Below are 25995 nucleotides of genomic sequence, written 5' to 3'. Positions count from 1 at the left end.
CCCCCCCCCCCCCCAAAAAAAAAAAAAAAATCTATTAGCCTTTCTTTATGTCAATTTTGGAAACATATTCACATTGCCTTTTCTTGAATGGAAACTATTATTATTCTACCAATTTCAATAAAAATTAACTTCAAACTAACACTAAGGTTCAATTTCAAGATTTATTAAGCGTATGGGATTAATTTTGAGCATTTGGAAGTATAGGAACAAAAATAGAATGAGAAATAAAGTACAAGGACCAAAATTCTAGTTTAACTAAAGATGTGAGTGCTTAACCATGCTTCAAAAGAATAAGAGATGAGAGCTACCAATACGTAAGTGCAAAATGGTATTTTAACCATAGATGTAACTACTTAACCATACTTTTAAAAGCAATAAAGATGATAGCTACCAATATCTAGTTGCTTATTAACCTATTTATGCAATTCAACAGAGATAACATCATTGCACAAAAAAATTATCTATGCATCAAGGACTTCAAACACACCATAGACCAACTGTAACGATAAAGAAAAAGAGTTGAAACCTGTATTCATCTGTGACAACACGTGAATGAGAACTGGGTGAACTCTTCCGTCTATGGCTACTTAAACTAACATCTCCATGACGGGATCGTGATTGAGATCTTCCTCTCTCAGCATCTGAGTCCACTTTATCATTGCTCAAAGACTTCTTTTCATCATTTGCATGGTGACTATTCTTCAAACTTTTAGATCTAGCATCAACAGAATCATCATGATCATTAGGAGATCTTTTCCTTCCCCTACTATCAACATATTTTGTGTATTGATCATCAAAATGATATCCATCTCGATCAACATCACATTCATAATCAGAGTAACGGTCACGAGCACGGCTTCGACTACGATGTCGTCTACTATCCCGATCACGGTCACGGTCACGATCCCGACCACGATCACGTCTACGCCTACTCTCTTGTTCATGATCACGTTCATATGCATGGTGGCGATCATGATCTTGATCTCTCATAGCATCTATATCACCTTCACGTTTGGCCTTGGTTACCTCTCGATCAGGATCGCTATCTTGAGGCTTATTTCTCTTATGATGCATATCCATTGCATCCTTCTCATCTCTCAAATCTCTGTCATTTGACCTGCTAATGTGATCTTTAACAAGTTGTTCATGTCTTTCCTTGCCATCCCTATCAACATCTTCCCGGTACTTCTCCCTATTTCTCTCATCCTTGTATTTCTCACTCTTTCGTCTTCCATCCTTCACAGTATCATTCTTTGAAGATAGCTGTCTATTATCGACATCCCCTATATCATCTTTATGTTTATCCCCATCAAAAGAACCAGTTCTCTTCCTAACTCGGATCTCCAGGTGATTCTCTAATCCAGGGCTATGCAACACATTCTCTGCATTAAAGTGCAACATGTTACAAACTAACATATTTACACAAAATTCCTGTAATGATAAAAGACAAGTTGAAAACTAATACTGAGTCAACAATACAATGGTATTAGGGAAAGCTAAACCATCTATTTGTTCAAGGGGATCACAACTCATCTAATGATGAGACCATAGGGAAAAAGAAAAGTTAAGCTTTTCATTAGTACATAGACCAGCACCAAAAATAGATCATTAAAAAATGTAAAAGACGCTACAAAAATGCCAAGAAGATTACTAATATTTCCATTAAATTATAAAAAAAAAATTATTATACGATGAACAATTTCATAGTTAATATCTAGTATGACACTAACTCCAGGTCACCAAGTATCAAATATTAAAATACTCAGCATGACAATTTTCAAAGTAGACTTGATTGTTTAAATAGATTCCAAAAGAAAATAAATATGTCTAGTAAAGTTCCAAACATCCATCTATACTATAAGCAAATGATCTAACAAGCACAATCAGCTCTCGCTAACGTAACACTCAATAAAGAAAATTTGTTCACCTAAACATGATTGCCTGAATATGTGCGTCTGAGAGAGAGAGAACGGAATAATTAGTTATCATGATTGGAGAGCAAACCAAATTGAACTTCACATCCAAAATTTGCACAAAATTAGAATACTAGTAGTACAAATTGAAAGAAAAACCAAAAAATACTTCTCCAAAAGCAAGTATGATCTAATTCTCAAGATTAACCAATTTAGCAAATCATGCATATATACAGCTCAAATCTGATGAACAAAGACTAAGAATTGTAAAATGACAAGAATATCAAATAAAATCAGAATTATAGAACCAAAACATAATTCAAAGAAAACAAAAACAAAAACAGACAAAAAAGAAAAAACAAAACAAACAAAAAAGAATTTGGAAACATAGTGAAAAAGAAAAATAGAATTTAAACCCTTAAACATCAGTGTACAATAAGTTAGCAAATTGAAACAAAGGAAAAATAGAATAAAATCTAGGAACTTATATCCTATCCTAACTAAAACCAACTAAACAATCACTACTAATCAATCAAGCCATTTTCTGGAATAAGGTATGCCAAAATCTGATAAGTAACACTGTCATTAAACTGCACGATTCGGGGCAGAAAAGCAGTGTATTCAGAAAGACGTCAGTGGTGATTTGTGAAAGGGAGGGTAGTGTAGCTCTGTTGTTTTTGTGCAGGATTGAACACAAAAGCTTTGGTTCTAAAGTAGTTGTTCAAGGAGTGAGTGGGAAAGTCAACATATAGGACAGTAGTGAACACAGACAGCTCCAAATTCCCTTGAACTAAGGGCTCGTAGTATGGGTGGTAGGTTGTTTTGTTGACCTACTTTTCACTAATAAAACCTTGGCTTTTTCAGGAAATAAGATAGGAAGATGACATTCTTTGGGTGCAGAAGGTCTTGAATAGGAGATGTTGTTCCAAGGAAGGCCTCTCCATGAAAGAAGAGGAAAGATGTAAATTATTACATACCAGCAGATGGGACCTAAAGGGGTAAAAGAACCTGTCCTCTTTGATACACAAATTTTCCATGCCTTAAAGTTTGAAGGGGCGATCTAAGCTGAGGTTGTGGTCCTTGATACGAGTAGAGATGAGGAATCACTGGAAAATCTTTCAATGTCGGTTAGTCTTTTACATGAAATTTAATGCAAGAGAAATAGTAATCTAAGATGTGGCATTAATTTGTTTCAACCAGACAGAGAACTTAATTCTCATGGAAATGCAGACAAGGCGAGAGAGTTTAGCAATCCTTGTGTAACTCTTCCTTGAAATTCTGTGACAGACATCACGGCGGAATCTCACCAAATCACGCACTTGGGAAAATTTAACATTCATTCTTCACCAAATCAGCAAAATGAAAGGATCTTATTATCATTTTATTATCCTTTTAACTTCACACACAACTACACGAAGATAATAATAACAATAACAAACAACAACAACAACAAAGAAAGAAAATGATTACCACCAATTTTTTCAGAAAATAAAAAATTTCGTATTGATATTAAGAAAAGGCAAAACCCATCTAAGGTGTGTGGTGTATGACGATCCCGACGAGAAACAAGGAGGTTAACACCACTGCAACATTTAGTACTCAAAAAAAGAATGATCAGGTATAGTCTAAAATGTGGCAGCGTAGAAATACAAAAACCACTATCCTCACTGTCATTTCATACAGAACATCTTCAAGCAGAGAATGACGATCAAACAAGACAGAAATGGTACTTGAAAAAGATTTTAAGAGAACAAAATAGCAGTAAAGACAGAGAAAATGAGTGAATAATGGGAACAAGATCTCCAACGCAACAGAAAACACTACAAAATCAACCCGTTAATCCTAAAAATGAGGCTAAGAACACTAATCAGTAAAGACAGAGCAAGTTCAATAGATACACGAGTTGGCCTGTGATGAAAAAAAACTAAGTGTAACCCATTGCCTGACCTGAGTTCTTTTCCACTTGTTTTTCAACACGGAGATCTTCACTTGCAACCCCCCTGTCACTTCTTCCTTCTCTACCTTTCCTATCCTTCTCCCTCTCCCTCTCCCTCTCCCTTTCCCTTTCCCTTTCCCCTCCACCATTCCTACCCTCCTTTCGGCTTGACTCCCGGTGCCTTCCCTCGCCCTTTCCACTACTCTTCTTGTGTTCTTCGCCATCCCCGTGAAATCCCACACTCTCGTCCCTTCTCTTGCTCTTCGAATCCACCAACGTTTTTGACTTTTTGGAAGGAACACCAAGCTCATCGTCGCTTCCCCCATTCCACCTATCAGTCGTTCCCTCATCATACCTCTCCTTACGCCGCTTCGAATGTCCATGCTCTTCCATCTCCAGATTCTCTGAACCGTAGAACTCTTTTGAATCCTTCGATTCGAATCTGCGCTTCTCACTAGAAGCAGAGTCCTTCATTACCCTACTCCCACTCTCTTTGCCCTTCCGATCTCTCAGAGTGGAATCATTTTCCGAGTCCGAAGATTCCTTAGCATCCTTCAACCCCTGTCTACTAGATTTGTGCCTCGAACCCCTCGGCATACTGAATCACACTGAAAACCCTAATTTCAAAACAAACCCCCAAGTAAATTAAAAAGAACCCTAAATTTCAAATCTTCTAGCCGTATCCCACAGCTCGACTGGGCAAAATCAAAACCCTAACAGCAACGCCGTTCCCCACAAAGATAAAACAAAAACACCCAAATCAGGGATTCACACTGAAATAGCAGAGGTTTCAAGCGGAACACGAAATACAAAAAGGAAAAAGAAAACAAGAAAAACCCTAGAGAGAGTGAGGTAAAGGGATCGCCGGAATGTAGATGCACCGGTCGGAGATAGGGCGACGGCGGCGGAGAAGAAAGGAAAACGGTTTCTTAGGAGTTGGGAATCGGGATTTGGGGTTATGTCCGAGAGAGAAGACTAGACCCGGAGAGGACTAGCGGTTTGCGGATAAATTGGTCCACGTCAAACTAAATTACGGTGTGCTCCACTTAGCCGATTAAAAACCCATAGCCCATCATCTTACCACCGTTGATCTGATCCATCCTCATCAATCCTCAGCCGTCGATTCTTTTTCTTCTCCCATTTCAACCCCTTGAATAATATTCAATATATAATAGATACAAATATTATAATATTTATTCGAATTAATACAACTTAATTTTCTATCTTTATTTCTTATCGTGTTAAAATAAAATTAAAAAATTAAATGATTCATAACTTCATATCGCCTATCATCGACTTGTGTTTTATTTATATGGTAGTTCGTTTGCAGATCTTCGTATTATCGACTCGTGTTTTATTTATATGGTAATAAACTTGTAAATTTTTCTTAAAGTCTACGGTAATGAATTTACATTTTTTTTATTGTGTTAGATATATAAATTCGTAATAAATTATGAAATAACCAAAGTATTAAAAAACTTATAAACTTTAATTGTTAAAGTTTAATAATTAAATTAAAGTTTTAAATTAAGATGGAAATGAAACTAAATTTAAATTATAGAGCTAATAATAAAACTTTTAGAATATCTAAACCTAATTGAAAAATAAAAATTTAAATCCTATAATTTAAATTATAAATTTTATATTAAATTTTAAAAAAATATATCATTAATATTTATATTTTATTTAAATTTATCATTTTAACCTTGCAAAAATTAATAAATCAAACCTAATTTAATTAGTGAATATTTTAATAATTCCCTTTCTTAATAAGTTATCATTAATAAGTTCTTATTATATGAAATTGAGACTAATGTGTGTAACAAAATATATATATATATGCAAATTTGATTAACGTATGTCGTGCAACAAGTTTGATTGTGTTAATTTATACCAGCAAATCTAACCAAAGTATTACAACTGCTTCTGTATTATGTCAAGTTTAATATAATGGTAATTAAGTACGAATGTTTTTGCTAATTATAACGAATACAATGACATTATTTAATTTAGAATGAAAATAAAAATCAGAAAAATGTTTTTCACACGGGATTGATTTCAGTTGTTGGTGATACACATCAATCTATCAATATAAACGATACTAAATAAACAATTATTTCATATGTCAGGAACGGACAATAATTACTTTTCTCGAGTGATATTGAGTCTCTTTACCAACTAAGAAACTAAATATTTAAGGAGTGATGATATCATTGAAATATGAGTGGCAACAGCTTAAAGCTTAACGTTGTACTCTAATCTGGTGGAAGACTCTCATCCATAATGTAGACACAATGTCACGTAGCATCTTACCGTTACAAACTTCTAAGCGAATGCCTCCATTCTTGTAGCATCTCAACACCGAAAAGACTTTGATGCTGCTAGCATCTCAATGGTATCTTTCACTTTTGACTCGTTATTGAAACACTTCAAAATTGACTTATATACATTTGAAGATTGAAAAAATATATAGATATGTACATGAATATAGTCTACAAATCACGAAGATGAACGACTTAAGAGATAGGAGGAAAGTGTAACAGCACAAACCCACGACTAGTAGATATCATCAACACCTCAGTTTTCTGCCACTTGTACTTGCAATTCATCAACCATGAGAAATGAAAACAGAACTAAGAGGCAAAAATGGAGATGAAAATGGCAAAACAAATTTGACCACGTTTAGTTTTAGTTATTTATAAACCTTCAACATATTCTCAACCGAGTATTCATTGGTCCAAACCGATTCTATTCTTCGATCATCAAACATATATGAAAATAAATTGCCATGTGTTAGGATTAGCCATGTGTAGGATTGTTGAGAGGGAGTCCACTCGCTAATTAGCCATGTGTTAAGATGGTTCGGATGGGAGGGAGGTTTATAAGTAACCATACATAGCAAAATGAGAAGAGGTTATGAAGGGAGAAACCGAGTAAATCCCGGCACTACTATAATTTTTCCCTAAACCCTAAACCCTAAACCAATTTACTCTTTAAAATTCTAAATCTTTTTCTAAAATATCTACGTCTCTCTCCTAAAATATCTCGTTATCTTTATTCTAAAATAACTAAATCATTCTACTAAAATAAATATAAATGGGTCATATAATTATTGGGCTTATAAAAAAAAAAAATTAAATAGATGGTTGAACTCGATGGGCCATACAATTATTGGGCTTGCTCCTATTCACTTAGTAATATATTTTAACAAAATTTATAAATAAAAAAAATTAAATAGATAGTCGAACTCGATGAATCATAAAGTATTGGATAAATGGAATGAAGTATAAAGGCAAATGTGTTGTATTTTATGACGGATTGACATGTATTATGTTATATTATGACTTATATTATATGGTAAGTTATGCTATGATATGTTTATATCATGGAGCTTGTTGTGACTTCATTGTGGCATGATCTATAATACTCCTATATGATATGATATACTCACTATGTTAGCACAATTACTTTAGGATTACATAATACTATTAAGCTACATTATATGTTTATGTCACGATTTAAAACTATGAAGATTTCATGCATTTTTTTTTATGTCGCGTGCATTTGATACTTACCTCTTATAATGAATATGATATCTATATACGTCATGATATCATGCGAGATTCTTTCCCTCCGCTTTGTGTACGCTATACATATACTCCTCTTTTATGCTTAATATATTTAAAATAATAAATATTAATTTAAATGCTTCAAAAAAAATATATTTTCTCATTTTATATTTAATATATAAATATATTAAATATTAATTTGAAAAAGAGAGCTTATATACGTCCGGATTATATAAGCTCAAATTATATTCATTAACCTGTTGATGACTCCATTATAAATTCATATTTAATGTTTATGTTGACGCGTTATCTCCATGAATATAATTATTATAGATAAATTGATTATTTACGAGAGGTTCATAATTACAACTGGTTAAAAATCCATTTTACCTTTATAATTAAATTTTTTATCTTAAATTTAATTGGATAATTGTTAAAGATATTTAGTAATAAATTATAGTTTATCATATATATTATATTTGATATTTTATTATAAGGCAAATATTATCATAGTATCTTTCCATTTATTGTTATTTCCATTTATTACTATTTCCATATCCTTGTAATTTATTTGATTATAAATAAGATAACTTTCACACCATTTAGATGTGGTGGATTAATCAAACATTCACAATAATAATTTGTTTATGGTTTGGGCCAATGAGAAGGTGAGGTAATTATTCAATTCATGCATATTTCATGGCGACTTTTTAATTGTCTGGTAAAAAAGTATTTGCATAGGTCAATATTAAATCTTTTTAGAAAGTATTTTTAAAATAGTAATCGGGGAAGTAAATGTGTCAACTTACGATCTCCATCATTGGTTAAAAACGTGAGATTCATGTGGGGTTTGATGGTAGCTATTGGGTCGTCCTCCGATGTGAGGTGTTTGCATTAGTTAATAATGTGATAAGATAATAATTTTATTTCCAAGATTTGACCTATCCTACCCCTATAAATAAAAATACATGATTTAAAATAATAAGTCACATTTACAACGGTTCATTATCGTGGTTAAGGATGTATTTGACTAAATTAATAGTAATTAAATATTATAAAATAAGAATTATTTTGGTGTAATACTGGTTGAGATTGTACCGTGAAAAAACACGACTTATCGAAAGATGATTTTTTCAAATTAAAACTAATAAGGTTGTGAATATTCTATCATTATTCATAGCATAAATATTTTTAACTAATGCAATACATACACGTCTACAATTTCGAAAAGTTTAAGAAAAAGTAAGATTAAAGTTGAAAATAAATTCGATAAATCTATCCCGTTATAATGATCAGATCATGCAAGAATCTTATATTCTAAGATTAATTGATAAAATTTAGATGGTAATATTAGGCATAATTACGTTATACGTCATTACAAAACTCTCCTGAGAAAATAGAATTAAGATTGCGTCACGAACCTCATAACTTTCAAAATTTTCTTTTGTCCGCCAAAAATGGCATTCACTGCAATGCCATGGACAAAAAGGGCATTAATCAATTAGTTTTGAGCTCGATACCTTGCTTGAGAGTTGCTCTGGGACTTATTTCACTCGGTAAAGCAAGCACTAAGAAAAAGTCAGTTCTTGAATCTCGGTAAAGGGCTAACGAGATCAACAAAATTCTTAACAAACTAGTTTCATACCATAATCGTCAGCTACACCTATTTTCTTTTCCAAATTCAATCTTATTCTAATGTATCGTGAAACGTAGATCATCGTCGTACTTAATCGAGACTCGGGTCAAACTCCATCTCGAAACCTTGTGGGATTAGGAGTAAAGCATCCCGAGGTGGAAGGAGTTTTCAAAATTTGGTCGAAAGTTTTTAAAACAAAAATGATAATAAAATAAAAAATTACTACCAATATAATTTTAAAAAATGAAATACATAGCCAAATAATTACAATTTTGATTTGTGGGTAAAGAAAAACTTTTGGAAAGTGGTCTATGGAAGTAAGGGCCAATCAAATGCTCTCACGGAGTCTAACGCCATTGATACTGACAGAGCAACCTCCGTTCGCCGTAGTTTCTTCGATCCCTTTCGGCGGCAAGGTATTCTGTGTTCAATGCCTCCCAATCGAAAATATTCGTCATCTTTTTTTTTTTTTTTTTTTTTTCATAATTTCATTCAATTTAGCGGGTTCTGGAAAAGTTTTGAATGGATGAGAAGGTGAATTTGACTGGATTGGATTGGATTGGATTGAATGTTCATGTGGTGGGTGGAAAAAATTATTCGAGTTTTCTCCTTCGTTAATCGACGAAGAACATTAGCGATTTCTACGTTTCATAGCTTTGATTGATCGCATGGTTCTATTGATTCCTTTGCAAAATTACTTGTCCTCTTAATGTTGTAATTAGGAGACATTAGGTTAATTATTTCTATGAGGATTCAGATTATGAGCAAGTGGAGTGGAGCATCTTTTACTTTACTTTGTGCTGTAGTTTTCCCCACTAGCTGCAATATTCTTCAATGAGTATTTCTGTTGTTGATTTAACTTTGACATCCTTTTTTTTCCTGATTTCAATTAATCTTGTCTGCTTATTGGGAACATGGACTGTAGTTTGGATTTAAAATAAGCTGCTCATTCCCTTTGAAAAGGGAAAGGTGTCTTTTAAGAACAAATTAAGGTTCTTTGGGCTATTATGACTATAATCAAGAAAATAGCTTTAGAAGTTTCGTTATTGAGTTGGGGCCTCCATATTGAAAAGGAAAACTCTGTGTTTATAGAAAAATTGAGAATAGTTCTTTAATGCCATTCACAAGACTTATTGGTTCTCTTGTTTGTTTGTTTATTCTGAAACGAACAGTTCTTCAGGATTTTCTTTGTTCCTTTGCATAATTCGGTATCTCAGGTCACCCTGTTTTTTACTATATGAGGTCGTAGTTGTAGTTTTTTTGGTTTTTTTTGCTAGGAACTTAGTCATGTTATTGAATATCGGATAAGGCTTTTGATTCATCAATGCTAAGAGAATTAAAAGTCGCTTGGCCTTGTCATGGGAAACCAAAAAAGAAAAGGAAAAAGGGTCCTTGTATAGATTGATTTGTGGCTGGAGGACATTGCCTACTTCTCATTGCAGTTGGCAATAAATCTTCATTTCTCAAAAGTTTGCTTAGCTGCTTACTTTGGTGATATGTGAAGTATCAATATATGGCAAAAAGAAAGTGCATCGCACAAGAATTCAAGGTGGGGAATCTCAATTGGATCTCACCTTTAATACTTCCTTACCTTTACCCTACATCAATAGGAAGGGGCCTTCTCCTCCTGCAATCACCTCATACCTTCCATTTACTGGTGCGTGCCTTAGATTTTATCTATCTCAATCTGGCTTCTTCTACTTTGTCTCTTATGACAGCAACAAATAGGAAGAAAAAGGTGCGGTTTTACATTAATTTTGTTATGGGCTTCGTTGGATGTAAGTGTTATACACTGTTTGATTTGTGACATGTTTGTTGTTGACTGAAAATTGATCATTGTAATACTTGGTCCATGCTGCATGTTGAGCTCCCTGTGTGATTGATTCCGTGGGATCTCGTGTAACTTACATTTCTTCACGACATATGAAATTAATTAGATACGATATGTGGGCTTATTTATCATTATTATGAATTTCTTAACCTCATGAACTATATAATCTCAGGGGTCGTAGGCTATTCACCAATTTGTACACAACTGCACAAACTATACATAGATCAGATAAATGTTGATTACTTTGCACATTTCTCATCGTCTATAAGATGCATGCATATGTAACTTTCCAAGCTCAAAATTCGAACTAGGATTCAAAATATGATTCGAATTTTGTTCATCTTTGATGCTATATGTAATTACCCTTGAACTAGTAAGAATCTAGATTCTGAATCCTGCTTAGAATCTTAGGTGTGGAGAGTTATAAATCGTATTAGAGAGGAATCTCCCTATTATGATGTGGTTTTAGGGACGAACCAAAATATAATGAGAAACCCATGTTAGTCTATGTGGACAATCTTCACTGCATGTTGTTGAAGATAAGTAAGGTAACCTGACCATGTTGTAAAAGATGTAGGAAAATGTTAGAGCTACGTGTTGAATCAAATTTTTGGTTTATATCTTCAGTCTGGAGAATGACACACTCCAATAATGATATAATAGCAAAAAAACAAATGAATCGCATTAGAAAGGTATGTAAAAACAAGCATATGTGAGTAATTTCTTTCTTTTTGGCCAGAACTCGTTGTATAACATGAAGTATTATTTGGGTGCAGTTTTTTTTTGTGAACTAACCAAAGGACAAGGCCGAGGCAGGCAAAATCAGGTTGCTTTCTTCCATGGAAGTTTCATTTTTCTAAAACCTTTTGACTTTCATGGGGATGTTGATAACATTGCATTTTTTTGGAGTAGGAGGAAGCTGCTTGGAAGCAAAATCAAGTTGCATTCTTCTATGGTAACATTGACAACATACAATTGTTGCTAGAATGATGTTCACTAAGAGTTCCTATTTAATTTTTTAAAGTTATTTTTAATGAGTTTATATTTATGAGATCTTTTTATCCATTAAATACAATAATAGACTTTACTCGCCCATAACAAAGTCACCTATGGTTGAGCGCGTAATCTAACGCCTTTTCTATACAAGGATTAGAAATTATTTTATTGTTTAAAGTAGTAAGAATTGGCCGTTTTGAAGTTAAAATGTAGCATGATGTTTATTTTGTATCATAATGTCTCGACCAATCATAATTGTTTAGAATTTAAACGTTATATGTACGTTTTTTGAATGTGTCAGAAATGTAATAAATATTTCTCATCTTTTTATATGATAAATTACTTTAGTCATGTAACAAAGTCACCTTGAGCGCGTAATCTAACGCCTTTTCTATACCATGATTACAAATTGTTTTATTGTTTAAATTAGTAAGAATGGGCGGTTTCGCTGTTTATTCTTTCCGCTTATACCTCTCTAAATTTGGTTCGAATCTTGTAAGTATTATAACGTCTCAACTAATCATGATTGGTTACAATTTGAACATTATATGTACGTTTTTGAATCTATCATAAATGTAGTAAAAATTTCTCTCCTTTCTATATGATAAATTATTGTCGTGTTGTATTAGCTACTCAAACGTTAAGCTCAAAATTAGGTAATGAAGCCAAAAGTTTATCCTACCCAAAAATTCATAGTTCATTTTACCTTCTTTTTGGGTCACCTTAAGCTCTATCTATCCTTGAAAAAACGAGTCTCCAAATTGCCTAAATAAGAGAAAATCATAAATATATAAATCAGGACAAACAAGTCTCATGCTAACTGAAAAATGGCATGATCATGAATATAATTGGATAATTATTTTCAACAAACATGAAAGTGAAGTCGATTGTTTTTTCACGTGGAACTACGTGTATATCCATCCATGTATGCATGTATATGTTTACATGCATGACGAAATTCATATTTTAATCTTAAAAGTAAAAGTTTAAAAGAAAAATAAAATATAATAATAAAAAAGGGTATGTATTACACGTAGGATTTGGCATTATAATTATAACAAAAAATTGTTTCCATGATTCTCTAATAAATATTAAAAAAATAAAGAATTTTCTACTTTAAATTTTTATTAATAAAATTTCTTTTACCTTTTCCTTCTCTCACTTTTATATGGAAGAAAATACATTATAAATGATTAAGCAAATTTAGCATATTACAAACCTTACCATGGTTAAAAGTTAACTCTAGTTAAGCAAGGGTTTTTTTTGTTCTTCCATAAAAAAAGTGCACCATGGTTAAATCTCAAAAAAAAAAAAAAAATAATAATAATAATAATAATAAATAAATAAATAAAAAAGGTTAAACATTAACCAAACCCATACTTGCTAATTTTTGGTCTCCTCCAAAAAAATTCAGTTTTTTTTAGGACATTTGGAAATTCTCTCAGCCCTTCTGGTGGTTTTGACAAATGGGTCACTGTACATGGTGATGGTCTTCTCAGATTCAAATCACTTCAAACTCGGACCCCTTCTATTTATTTCGTATTAGGTAATTCTTTCTACGATTTTCAATTTTCTTGATTCCGATGGAGCTTCATTTCTGCTTAAAGTTGTTCTTTCAATCTCAGTTGTTTTAGGGTTTCATTTTCACTACTGGATTGCTTCAATTCAAATGCTCTTACTCAAATTTGACCGTTAGCCTCGAGTTCCAATTCCTTGTTCTTGGATCAGTCATTAGCTTGCTTGTTGTTCCGATTGTTTGTTTTTTCTTTTTTAAACTACTATCGTTTACTGTTCAGTGGCTGTCAGTATGCAATCGTGATTATCTCGTATCTGGTTTTCCGATGGGGGTTTTAGGAGAATGTGGGTTTAAATTTGTAAAATATATTGTTAATTATGCATTTATAGCAAGTGATGTAATGTGTGATGACTTGACGGGTAGTTTTACTTTTAAGAGTTCATAGGTGCATGCGAACAATGAGTTCCTGACAGGAAGATGATCTTATACGGATAGTTTTATAAGTTTTTCCACATGCGTTGTGATGCTGTTCTTGGTTGCATGTATGTAAATTGTAATATGCAGTCTGATTTCAAGATTTAGACGTTGAGTATAGGAAATAGATGAAATGCTCCAAACATCCCGAGAACCGTGACGTAAAGAAGTTTTAGATAGGTTGCCTGACATAGAAGCAATGAGTCACATATCCCATGGATCTATTCTTTGATTTTATCACTCTGCCTGCAAATCATTTGCTCTATGGTCAGCTGTGCACGGAAAAAATCTTCTTACTAAAATTACCTAATATAATCGTTCTGACATTTCAGACCGAAGGGATACTGACCAAACAAATGCTGCACAGTCTATTTATTAGCTCTAGAATGAAGTAAATAAGAGCATGTTATCTTTCTTCTGAATAAAATGATATTCTTGTCTAATCGATTACCAAACGTGTTGTCTTTTTTTTACCAACAAGCATAACTTATCCGTCAAGGTGTCTTATTTTTCCCTTGAGATTGGAGGTTCAAATTCTTATCCTCACATTTGAGGAAAATAAATTGAATAATAGTTTGATAATTTAATTTTTGGAATCTTGATCTACTATATTTGGCTCAGGATCTCTAGTGGTATTCTCATGCACAGCATTTGAGCTAAATAATATTGCAGTTGTGCACTGTGCTTCAAAATCTTGTGGTGTTTAAAGAACTACTGAAAACTAAGAACTATATCACAATATTAGAAGGGACAGTAAGAAACGATATCTAAGTTATAATTAAAACAACAACTTGATAAAAACAGAAAACATTTTGTCCTTGGAATTGGTAATTTAGTCATTGTGTGGATGTAGTAGGAGCATTTGCTTTGGAGATCATGCGAGTTTATTAGTGAGATTTCCTGATCTTTCATGTTCTGGATCTGGATGAATGATGGAGAAAACTAGCACTTAATTGTTGCATGTAGGAAGCATTAATTCTCTAGTATGGTTAGAATTTGATTAGAGTATTACGTGATCTTGGGCATTCAGTTTTTCATTATTATCTTTTAATTTGGTATTACAATCCTCGTGGAGGATATGTTGAGTGTATTTTTGGGATTGGGCACGCATGTTCTAGTGATACTGCAGAGAAAATAATATTAGACTATTAGTTAAGGAGTATAAAAATTGAGGCAGTTTATGCTGAATTAAAAGACAAATTATAGAATTTGCATGACATTTGAGTTGGATTTTTTTCAGTACATTCATCATGATTAATGTTGATATATATACTAACACTTAACTTTTATCAATCTATCTCTAAGTTTCTTTAGCAATTCTCTCTTCTAAACCTAACCCCCAGAAAAAATCTATTGTACTGCCCACTCTAGCAGCCAGGTGTACTTATTACATTTTATTTGATTTTGTATCAGGTATCTTAACTTCTACTATACCATTGCCTATTTAGAGTCAGATATTATTGGTTGATTGAAGTTTCATAGATAGGCGTGGTTTTTAAGAGTCAGATTCGCGGGGAATTATGGAGTGCAACAAAGATGAGGCAGCTAGAGCAAAAGAAATTGCTGAGAGAAAATTTACAGAGAGAAATTATTCTGCTGCAAAGAAGTTTGTTTTGAAGGCTCAAAATTTGTATCCTGGGCTTGATGGTCTCTCACAAATGATGACAACTCTTGAAGTGTATATCTCTGCAGAGAATAAGATAAATGGGGAAATGGATTGGTACGGGATACTTGGTGTGAATCACTTGGCTGATGATGAGACTATACGGAAACAATATAGAAAACTGGCTCTTGTCCTTCATCCTGATAAAAACAAGTCACTTGGTGCAGAAGGCGCATTTAAATTGGTTTCGGAGGCATGGAGTTTGTTATCTGACAAGGCAAAGAGATTGGCTTATAATCAGAAAAGGGACCTGAAAGGGGGTCGACAGAAAACTCCTACCCACACACATAGTACTTCAGTGCCGCCAAGTGCAAATGGCTTTCAAAGTTTTAAGAATGTTGCTTCAAATGCAAGGAACGTTCAAAGTAAGGTCCATGTAGGGGCTACTACCCCATTGCAGCCTTCTCAAAGAAAACCAGATACTTTTTGGACTCTTTGCAACCGATGCAAGACACACTATGAGTACCTTAGAGTCTATCTAAATCACACTCTTCTTTGTCCTAATTGTCATGAAGCTTTTTTGGCCGTAGAGAGGGCTCCACCCCCAAATGTATTGAAGTCACCTAGTTGGTCTTCTCAGCAGCAGCATCAAAATTCTAGACAGTATACAACTGGCGATGCCTATGGTACTGGAAGAAACTCTAAAAAACCTGATTCTGGCCATTCTGTGGGTATTAATTCAGTTGATAATACAAACTTTCAGTGGGGTCCTTCCTCCAGGACAGCTGGTGTTGGTAGCACTTTTTCATCAGCTTCCGCACGAGCTGCAAATTTGGGTCAACAAGCAAGTGAGAAAGTGAAGAGAGATCGCGATGAAACACAGCCATCGACTGAAGTGGATAGGAGTCAATTGTCTTCAAAAAAGAAAAGAACTGATGGAATTAACAGCTTTGGGGTCCACGCGGCAAATCAAATGGCCAGTGGAGATGGATCAGCTGGTGTTGGCTTATCTGAATTAAGGAAGAGTTATCCTGATACTCAAAAGTTTCATAGTTTTTATTATGCATTTAACAGGATCGATAGCCAGAGAGAGTTGTCAATCTTTGAAATCCGAAACATGCTAATGGACAAGTCTCGTGCTGAAATACATAAGAAACTTAAAGAATGGAGCTCATTGGCTGAAAAGTCAACTCTGAATAAACAGTCCAAGAAGCAAAAGAATGTGGTGAATGATGGAACTCATGATATAAAAATTAATGGTAAACCTTCTGCAAACGGTAAAGGATGGAATGAGAAGGAGCCTGAGTCTGACTCTTTAGCTAGTAAAAATACAGGCAGTGAGAACGATCCTATCTCAATTAATGTTCCAGATCCTGATTTTCATAATTTTGACTTGGACCGAGCTGAAAGTTCATTTGGGGATGATCAAGTCTGGGCTTGTTATGATGATGATGATGGAATGCCTCGTTTCTATGCGCGAATTCACAAGGTGATGTCCCTAAGACCATTCAGAATGCGTTTCAGTTGGCTCAACTCAAGAAGCAACATGGAGATTGGCCCAATGGACTGGATAGGTTCGGGGTTCACAAAAACCTGTGGGGATTTCAGAATTGGAAAACATGAAGTTACAAGATCATTGAACTCCTTCTCGCATAAGGTTTGCTGGGTGAAAGGTTTACGAGGGGTGATTCAGATATTTCCTCAGAAGGGTGAAGTCTGGGCTCTTTATAGAAACTGGTCTGCAGATTGGAATAAAGATACTTCAGAAGAAATGATTCACAAGTACGATATGGTAGAAGTGCTTGATGATTTTAATGAAAAAGAAGGTGTGTCTGTTGCTCCTCTTGTTAAGGTTGGTGGTTTCAGGACAGTGTTCTGTAGAAACATGCATCCAAAAGAAGTGAGGAAGATCCCTAAAGAAGAGATGTTTCGCTTCTCCCATCAGGTCCCCAATTACTTGCTTACAGGAGACGAAGCTCAAAATGCTCCGAAGGGTTGTCGGGAATTGGATCCAGCAGCAACACCTTTGGAGCTCCTGCAGATTGATACAGAATCAGTTCAGGTAACCACGAAGGAGACTGAGGTAAAAACTGTAGGAGAGATATCTCATATTAACCAGGAAACTGTAGTTAATGAGGTGGAAGACACATTGGAAGCTAGGAAGGTAGATGTAGTAACCCAGGAAGATGAACAAACTAAGATGTCTGGTGATGTTACCTTCCAGGGTAGCTAAGGAAGCTTATATGGCAGATAATGCCAACAAAAGTAAATCAACTAAACACGTGGAGTTTGCTCGAGGTACCCAATAGGTGCATTTTTTGAATTCTGTCTGACCAAAGTTGTAGAGAATTCTTGCTTTTGTTTGGATTGGATCCATTGTTGCTCCAATTGTTTATTGGTTTTGTGGCTTTGTACTTGACACAGTGGAATCTCTCAAGTCTTATCGAGAAATTCATCGATAATGACCGCCATACTTGAGACAAAAATGAGATCCAACTTATCTCTACTTACCTGAAATTTTTGAGGGTCTAGTTATATGTGGCTCCTTAGCACATAATTGACTCAGACCCAGTTCTTAATTCCTTCATTGAAGGCCCGCGTTTATACTTTTGGTTCATATTCCCTTCTCTTGTAAGGATCCTTTAAAATATGTTTGTTTTCTCTTCCTTATTGAAGTATCTTTTAGACAGCATACAGAATGCTATCTCCATCAGTATATTTCAGTTTTTGTTGGTTAATTCCCCTTTCCCTTTTTCTTCACTTGAACGTACAGAAATTGGGTGGTCAGGTACAAGTAAAAACATCAAACTAGTATTAGATGGCACTTGGTGTTTCTACCAGAAAGAGCAAGCATACGGGCATGTTTAATAATTGTCATATACAATAGCTACATAATGGTCACAAACGCATGTAAAAGTCATTTTATTGATGTGTCATTGTGCACGGTATGACCATGAATATACACCATTCACACAACATACAACATATACATACAAACACACATGCCTCCTCTCTTCTGTGTACATGTGCATGGGTGGAAATTTTGAGTTTTGCAGGTACGTTATAATTCAATTGGCGTCTTGATGAACGCACGGAGGGGAAGAGAGAACATCTTAAAAGGTTAGCCAACAGGCAACCTTCTGAATAAAATATGTTCAGCTAATAGGAGTGGAGGAATTTCGTAATGGCTCTGTGGCAAAATATCTTAATGTTTGTGACCGCCAATCTTTCTTTATATTAGTTTAATACCAAAATCTTCCTTTGTTGCAAATTATGACACGTAATTTGTTTTTTGTTGGGCACTTTACACCAATAATCACATGGATGAAGATTTGCAGAGCTTATAAAAGTTAGTACTGATCTAACTAGTGTGTATCTGATTGGTGCTGTGAATTAGAGAATTGATACTTAAATCTTTGTGCGTTCTAGTCATTGTCCAATTAGTCACAGGCTTAAGAATCATAGGATGCATTCATGATTTTTGGCTTGACATTTTATATAAGATTTCCGACACAAACAACCAATTTAAATCCAGTGTTGTAGATTTCTTTTGAGCGAATCAGCACTCTGTTTAGGTTATATATCCATGTATTGGCCACTGTGTCGACAGCATTTTCTTTGCCTTTTTCAATAGTGGCTTGGTTCTTCCATCTGTGCTCTTAATTTAATATGCCATTCTGCTTAGATCTTTATGCATTTGTTGTACATGGTGGTAGCTGTGGGAGATCTTTCTTGCTCCTAAATAATTTGCACCATATGATCTGCAATAATTGGTTCAGGATGCTTTACTTCTCCATTTTAGTTCATAAATACCATTCAAATCAGCTGTTGTAGAGAATTTTTTTCTTGATTTTCTGCATCATAGAACCCAACAACACCAAATCACTTACACTTGGATCTTTAATTTACTTGATCAAATGCATTGGATCATTCTTGTTTTTTTTGCATTCATTGTTGCATGTGTATAAATCATAATGCTTGTCTCTCTCTCTCTCTCTCTCTCTCTTTTCTTCTGGAAATGAGAGATTGACAGGTGCCTGACATGAGGAATTTCAAGTACAATAATGAAATGGTCTGCTTTTTTGGTTGTTTTATTAGTGAAAAAATGCTTCATCTTTAACTGGAGAATGATGCCTTTGGTTGGAGAAGAAGAGTGAGGGGATATATGCAGTCCTCACTTTCTGTCTGGGGAACCATTCCTCCAATTTCTTGGTAACATTGATATCACCATTCTTTTTCAGCTCTGCCTTTGAATTTCTTATTCATTTTTTCCAAACCCACTTTGATATTTTTAGCAATTTCCATTTTCATTGCTTGTTGCGACCCACATCAAGGCTTCAAAGGCATCTTGCTTGTGGGAATTTGTATTAGTATAAACTTTTTTTGTTGTCTACTCGAGTACGATCCAAAGTAAAGATATTAAGTCTAGACTTATGTTGTATATTTAGTTATTTCGTCCGTAAATAATTTGTGAAACGCTAAGTTGTTTAACATGAGTTAAAGAAATTTTATACTTAGAGCGCCATACTTATTTTGTTTGAATAAAAAGTTTTTTCGTCGACTCAGCTCCAAAACTCCCTCCCCTTAAATGACAAATGGTAAAGATAACATGCAAACTTGGCCATATAAACTTGATCATATATGAATAGAATTGTAAAATAACGAGTGAGAAACGAATACGATAACTTATATATTTATATAAACAAAATGATAAAATATTCATTATGATCTAATTTATATGAATATTTTATAATTTTGTTAAAGTTCCAATTTTGACTGATATAAAGAAAATAAGTTTTTTGGCATTATTTTATTGTAAAATTAGAATTAGATTCCAATGGTTTGGTCAATTTTCTTTATAAAAGATTTGTTTTCATCCATTTTAAAACATATATATATATATATATATATATTGGTATTTTTTTAGGTATATATTGAAACGAATTCTTTAAAGTTTTAAAATAATTAAGTTAAATAATACATATAATTTATTTTTGTTATTTGAATATGATTAATTTAATAATTATATATATATATATATACTATTTTAATACATTAACTTTTTTTAATATTAGGATATAATACGTGTTAATCTAAAATATATTTTCTTATCTCAAAATAATAAAATTATACATATTATTTTAACTATTATAAGTTAAATTAGGGAAAAAAAAAAAAAAAGTTTAGAAAAGAGCAGAAAGTGAAGTTGTGGAGCCCACCAAGGAAAATTGGAGGTGAAGGTGTGTGGGACCCACAATGAGTTTAAGAATTTATTACGTCATACTTTAACCTAACCCTACTTCCTAAAGATTTTGTTTAAACTATAAACTTTTTTTATTAGTTTAATTCATACTAAACTTTTATAAATTTTAAAATATTTAATTTCTAAATTTTCACCAAAATAATTTAATTAATTTTAATTTATAATAATTTAATCCCAATTTAGTCTAAATATTTTAAACAAAAACTTTCATCAAATTAAGTTTTAATTTTGATTATATACTAATTAATAAACATATTTAGCTTTTTAATTAATTTATCTACCACATCTATTAAACATAAAATAATATTTTTCGCTTTAAAGTTTTTAAAATTCATTTATCATATTTTCATTCCATTATTATTATTATTATTATATATGGGAATCCTCTTTTTTTTTGTCCCAATTATATTCCTTAAATATTTGATCAATTCAAAAACAAATGAAGCATTAAGGATAATAGTTATTGGTTAAGACATTATTATATAAGAAATAATGATTTGCATTTGAATTGAAAAAAAAGTGAAAGTATTTCATTCACGTGACTGATAAAGATATTTAGTTATAAAAAAGTTGTATATTGGAATGACGTTTTTTACGGTTCTTTGACCTAATAAATAATTTTCGTGGTAGGGAAAAAAATTCAAGGTTAGTTGGGTCTTATTTGGACTAGCAATCAATTGATTGCATGTACGGTGTTCAGCTGAAGGTGAGATGACATCGTTCAAGGTCGTGAAGCGAATCACAATATCAAATGATATTGTGTGAGTTGCTATTATGATACGACCAATTTGAGTATAACTTAATGAAAATAACAATAATTATCATTTTAAAGTAAATGGTTCGACTTCCACATGTAGTTGGATGGGTCCATACACGCTAGCTTCTCGTTTCATCGAGTCAAGCCTTGACTCACACGTAGGGTTATAATTTCATCTAATTGAGCTAGACCCACCAACCTCACTTCAAATGTGATTTTGTTAGAGAATTGTTTGAATTGAAAAATTTTATAACTTGAACAATTACTTTGAGTTTGCAAAATATCTCGACCCGATTCAACCCAACCCAACCCAACCCAATTCAATCTCTCATAAACATTTGGTTCGAATTGGGTAGAACTCATTTTCCTTCATTTCCGTTGTTGAATTAACAGTTTTACTAATATATTATCTGTATATTGAACGGTAACGCTGATATTTTCATCTCGAGATCTATTTGAGATTCTCTAGGACAAACTTAAATAAATGACCACCGATACTTTTGCTCATTATTAAAGTGAGAGAGAACTAAAAATCCATCCTCCTACCATTTGTGTAAGAAACTTTAAACCCCTTTTGCATGTGTGAGTGTGACTTTAGCTATTAAGGGAACCAAGGAAAGTGTCTAAAGCCATTGGTGTTCCATCCCATTTCACTTCCCATCACATTATTGATGGTTACCTTTCTAAACCAATTCGACCCGCTAATGTCATGTGCCTACATTATTCTTTTTAGTTTAGCAACAAAAGGTCGTTAGAGTGAGCATAACTCAACGATAATTGACATGTACTACCTCCTTTTAGGTCAGAGGGTCAAATCTTCATATTCTCATTTATCACAGTAGGACAGAAAATTTAGACTTTAGACATTTTGATCAAGAGTGTATGTATCTTTAATGAGTGTGAGATCCCACATTTAAGGAGGATAATGAAATATAGCGGTGCAAATGGTATCAAAGCAGACACCAAGCGATGTGTCAGCGAGGAGACTGAGCCCGAAGGGGGTGGACACGAAGCAGTGTGTCATCAAGGACGCTAAACCCCTTCTATAGATTGTGAGATCCAAAAAGTATCTATGGAATTATGGACAAATGATTATAACTTGTTTAAGTGTTAATCAGAAAATTTCGTATAAATTTTTGTAATATATGAAAATGATCCAAATGTCTATAATATAATCTATTTATTTTCGTACTTAAAAATCCTAACAATAATTAAAAATTAAATTTTTTTATATGAAAATAAAATCTAAAATGAATATATGAAAATAAAATCTAAAATGAATAGCTTTTAAAAGGTTGACTAAGATCTCAAAATTGTTAAACAAAAATAGGAAGAAAATATGATTTTTTTATTATTATTAATATTAAAAAAAAAAAACAAGTATTTATTAATTTATTTAATATAGATAAATATCTCACTCAACAAAAATATCAACTGCCGTCAAGTGTAGCAGACGGCACCGTTAGGATAGCGGTTTCAAATACAAATAACCGCCGACAAGAAATTTATTTATTTATTTATAATTTATTTTTGCGGTTAAAAATAAAAAGTCACCTTTCTATTTTTACCCAACGGTTAAAGATAACGACGAGAAAAGTCGGAATAAAAGGGGAAGGGCATAAGACGTGATTATATGCAAAAGATAGGGGTAGTTTCGGGATTGAAAATTGTTGTCATTGACAAGAGATCATTAATATATTAAAGCAGGAAAAGAAGATAGTTAATTAAATTAATTAATTAATTAAGAGAGAAAATTTATATGAAGCGATAAAGAGGAGACGAAGGAAGAGAGGAAAAAGCTTTGAGGCTAAGTTCGATCGGTCGTCTATGGCGGTGAGTCTCCGCGCCGTTTTTCCAGTGAGAGACCAAATCTAGTGTGTGTTTCTGACGGAGATTTTGTTTTTTTTTTTTTTTTTTTTTTTTTTTTTTTTTTTTTTTTATGATTCTACAGAGAGAGTTGAATTTTGCGATCTTCTTGTTTTTGTTTTTTTAACTAACGAGGGAGGAAGGAGAAAAAGTGGTTTGATTTAGCTGTGGAGTTTGATTTTGTTGTGTGGAGAACGAGAATCAGTAGCGAAAATGAATGGTAACAGCAGTCGGAATGGGAATGTAGGAGGATTCAGTAACGCGGAATGGGAGCTTATTCGGAGGTACCACAGGACTGAGCCTGCTGAGAATCAGTGCACCTCTCAGCTTGTTAAGCGTATTAAAGCTCCTGTTCATCTTGTAAATCATCTTCCCTCTTTCTCTGTCCAGTTTAAATTCTGTTGATGAAGATGGCTTTCTTCATTATTTATTGATTTTATGTTTTTCAAATCCTAGTTTACTTCTCAACACTAATGGTCTAAGAGGTTTCCAAATTTGGAGGATCTAACCGATCGGTTTGGCCTCAATTAGTGCTGTATGTATCGTGATAACTTGTATCTTATTTTATTAACTTAGTTGTTTCTGTTGGTTTCTGCATTATCCTATGTTTATATGGAAATCCGAACGTCCATGCATTATACCCCAATCATCATCACGGCTCCTTTCTTGCCTTTTGTGGGCGAGTTCAATCCTTGGATATATTCTCGAAAGAAGACATTGTTTTCTCGGGGTGTTGTTAAAAACAACATTTGGAGAATACAGAAGCAGAGTATAATAGCAATTCTAAATGAATCAACTGCTAACAAGAGGTTCTTTTCATAAATTTTGGAATTTGATTTATGCAGGTAGTTTTTTTTTAAAAAGAAAGTGAAAGGTATAGTCTTACAGTTCAAACTTTAAGTAAAAAATGTAAACGCATTGCATTATGAGGAACTAAGAAACTATGGTTGCTTTATGTTTTCATTTGTTCTATATCTGAGATCATATGGATGTTTTTGGAATTATTAGAACTTGGAAAGCGAACCATTATGGAAGGTCTTTTGATCCTATTTGAACAATAAAAATGCAAGTTTGTAATAAGAATTATGATGATATTTGTATATTATCGTAGCTTGGGTTATTGGATTCTTGCCTTCATTTGTACTTAATTATTTTCGGAATTGGAATGGCTCTTCTCCAGGTGTGGTCTCTGGTAAGGAGGTTTGATCAACCACAAAGATACAAACCTTTTGTTAGCAGATGTGTTTTGAAGGGAAACCTTGAGATCGGGACTCTCAGAGAAGTTGATGTGAAATCGGGGCTTCCAGCCACAACGAGTACAGAGAGATTGGAACTCCTTGATGATGATAGGCACATCCTTAGCATGAGGATTGTTGGCGGAGATCACAGACTCAAGGTACAGGTCTCAATGTATTTTTTATCTGCTCCTTTCTTGGAGAACTCCATGGTTCTGATATTGGCTGAATATGCAATTTTTATCTTTCTTTTCAGGGTGAAACTAATTGTTCTGTTTTCTATAAAATAGGCATGAGAATATTTGTAGTATTCATATTTTCTGAGCAAAACAGATTTTTGCTGATATTCAACCCTTGAATGTTTAAAACCTAAATTTATCCAAAGATTAGTCTAACCTATTTTACAATGACATCAAATCAGTATCTCAGGGAACTGTGATTACATATGTGCAAAAGGAGGAACTGTTGAGAACATTTCTTATTGAAAATATTTTGGACTTGCCTGATAATAATGATCATGTTATAGAGTTTTCGCCATGATTTTGTTTTAAACGAGCTTTTGGTAGTCATTTCTGCCCACAGATAATGCGCCGGATTTGCAAGCTCAAGTTGGCTTGAATCTTCATCTTTCATGTAATTTTAACTATTTGTGTTTGCGGCATGTGCTTTGGAATAGAAAATAATGAGCTTCTTATGATTAGTATCATTTGACTGTCCAATTAAGGATTAACATGAATCAAAGCTCTATCATGACACTTTCTTTGTGATTGATGAATTAAACAGGAAATTCTGCTTTGTTTAGACGACAATATAGTTCTAATAGCTATGACAATATTTTGGGGATACCTAGTTAGATGGTCCATTTTTTAGTGTGTCTAAATCAGTAATAAATTTTAATAATCTGTAACTTTCTTTCAGAATTACTCTTCAATCATCTCCTTGCATCCAGAAATCATTGATGGAAGACCAGGGACTTTGGTAATTGAATCATTTGTGGTCGATGTGCCTGAAGGAAACACAAAGGACGAAACATGCTACTTTGTGGAAGCCTTGATTAAATGCAATCTTAAGTCACTTGCTGATGTTTCAGAGCGGCTTGCAGTGCAAGATCGCACTGAGCCTCTTGATAGGATCTAAAATCTGGGATTGGTAACGTTTGATGTACGCAAGGGGCTTGCCATGAATGAAGCCTCCAAGGCTCTCATATCTTTGGAGGCTTTGGAGATGGACTGGCAGGAGGGTATGTTGTACACAAATTAGCATCATCTTTTATCGGGTGATATTATATTCCTTTTCATTTAAGTTCAGCAAGTCAAATCTAGTACCTGGAGCACAAACGGTCTTGTAAGGTTTGAGAAACTCTGTAGAATTTAGAGAGGGAGAGAGAGGGGGGGGGGGGG

At 33.5% G+C, this 25995-nt stretch overlaps 3 protein-coding genes and 1 long non-coding RNA gene across 8 annotated transcripts in view; 3 read left to right on the top strand and 1 right to left on the bottom strand.

Moving 5' to 3' along the window:
* The window catches only part of LOC111471538, an 8748-nt gene extending 3864 nt beyond the window's left edge, over positions 1–4884 (bottom strand). For 2 of the 3 annotated variants that reach the window (XM_023117253.1, XM_023117254.1), the window contains exons 1-2: positions 3861–4884; positions 527–1382 (exon numbers count right to left, since the gene is read on the bottom strand). In XM_023117253.1, the coding sequence (XP_022973021.1) occupies positions 527–1382; positions 3861–4446 (1442 nt within the window). In that variant the 5' untranslated portion in view covers positions 4447–4884. Of the gene's footprint in view, positions 1–526; positions 1383–1927; positions 1956–3860 lie in introns of all 3 variants that reach the window. The other variant, XM_023117255.1, reaches the window with a different exon arrangement.
* Positions 4885–9354: 4470 nt separating this feature from the next.
* On the top strand, positions 9355–11950 carry LOC111471571. The gene is made up of 2 exons (XR_002715210.1): positions 9355–11577; positions 11662–11950. It is a non-coding gene; the product is annotated as an uncharacterized LOC111471571 (long non-coding RNA).
* Positions 11951–13277: 1327 nt separating this feature from the next.
* Positions 13278–18168, top strand: LOC111471541. Of its 3 annotated transcripts, none has more exons than XM_023117258.1 (2): positions 13278–13427; positions 15285–18168. In XM_023117258.1, the coding sequence occupies exon 2, from the start codon at positions 15392–15394 to the stop codon at positions 17705–17707; it is 2316 nt and encodes a 771-aa protein (XP_022973026.1). In that variant the 5' UTR covers positions 13278–13427; positions 15285–15391; the 3' UTR covers positions 17708–18168. The 3 variants fall into 3 exon arrangements, with proteins under 3 accessions (XP_022973026.1, XP_022973027.1, XP_022973028.1); XM_023117259.1 differs by lacking the exon at positions 13278–13427 and adding an exon at positions 13442–13572; XM_023117260.1 differs by lacking the exon at positions 13278–13427 and adding an exon at positions 13472–13487.
* Positions 18169–23239: 5071 nt separating this feature from the next.
* On the top strand, positions 23240–25982 carry LOC111471565 (abscisic acid receptor PYL8-like). The gene is made up of 4 exons (XM_023117296.1): positions 23240–23327; positions 23446–23720; positions 24541–24756; positions 25514–25982. The coding sequence occupies exons 2-4, from the start codon at positions 23574–23576 to the stop codon at positions 25730–25732; spliced, it is 582 nt and encodes a 193-aa protein (XP_022973064.1). The 5' UTR covers positions 23240–23327; positions 23446–23573; the 3' UTR covers positions 25733–25982.
* The last annotated feature ends 13 nt before the right edge of the window (positions 25983–25995 follow it).

This window comes from Cucurbita maxima, unplaced genomic scaffold, assembly GCF_002738345.1.
Source record: "Cucurbita maxima cultivar Rimu unplaced genomic scaffold, Cmax_1.0 Cma_Scf00053, whole genome shotgun sequence".
In the NCBI taxonomy this organism is placed as follows: Eukaryota; Viridiplantae; Streptophyta; class Magnoliopsida; order Cucurbitales; family Cucurbitaceae; genus Cucurbita; species Cucurbita maxima.
This window is presented reverse-complemented; position numbering and strand designations above follow the sequence as displayed.

Bases quoted from the DNA above. Each gene is read 5' to 3' on its own strand.
- LOC111471541 (XM_023117258.1), top strand. From the start codon at position 15,392: ATGGAGTGCAACAAAGATGAGGCAGCTAGAGCAAAAGAAATTGCTGAG.
- LOC111471565 (XM_023117296.1), top strand. From the start codon at position 23,574: ATGAATGGTAACAGCAGTCGGAATGGGAATGTAGGAGGATTCAGTAAC. The intron at 23,721-24,540 runs GTAAATCATCTT...GCTCTTCTCCAG, and splicing joins TTAAAGCTCCTGTTCATCTT to GTGTGGTCTCTGGTAAGGAG. The intron at 24,757-25,513 runs GTACAGGTCTCA...ACTTTCTTTCAG, and splicing joins GCGGAGATCACAGACTCAAG to AATTACTCTTCAATCATCTC.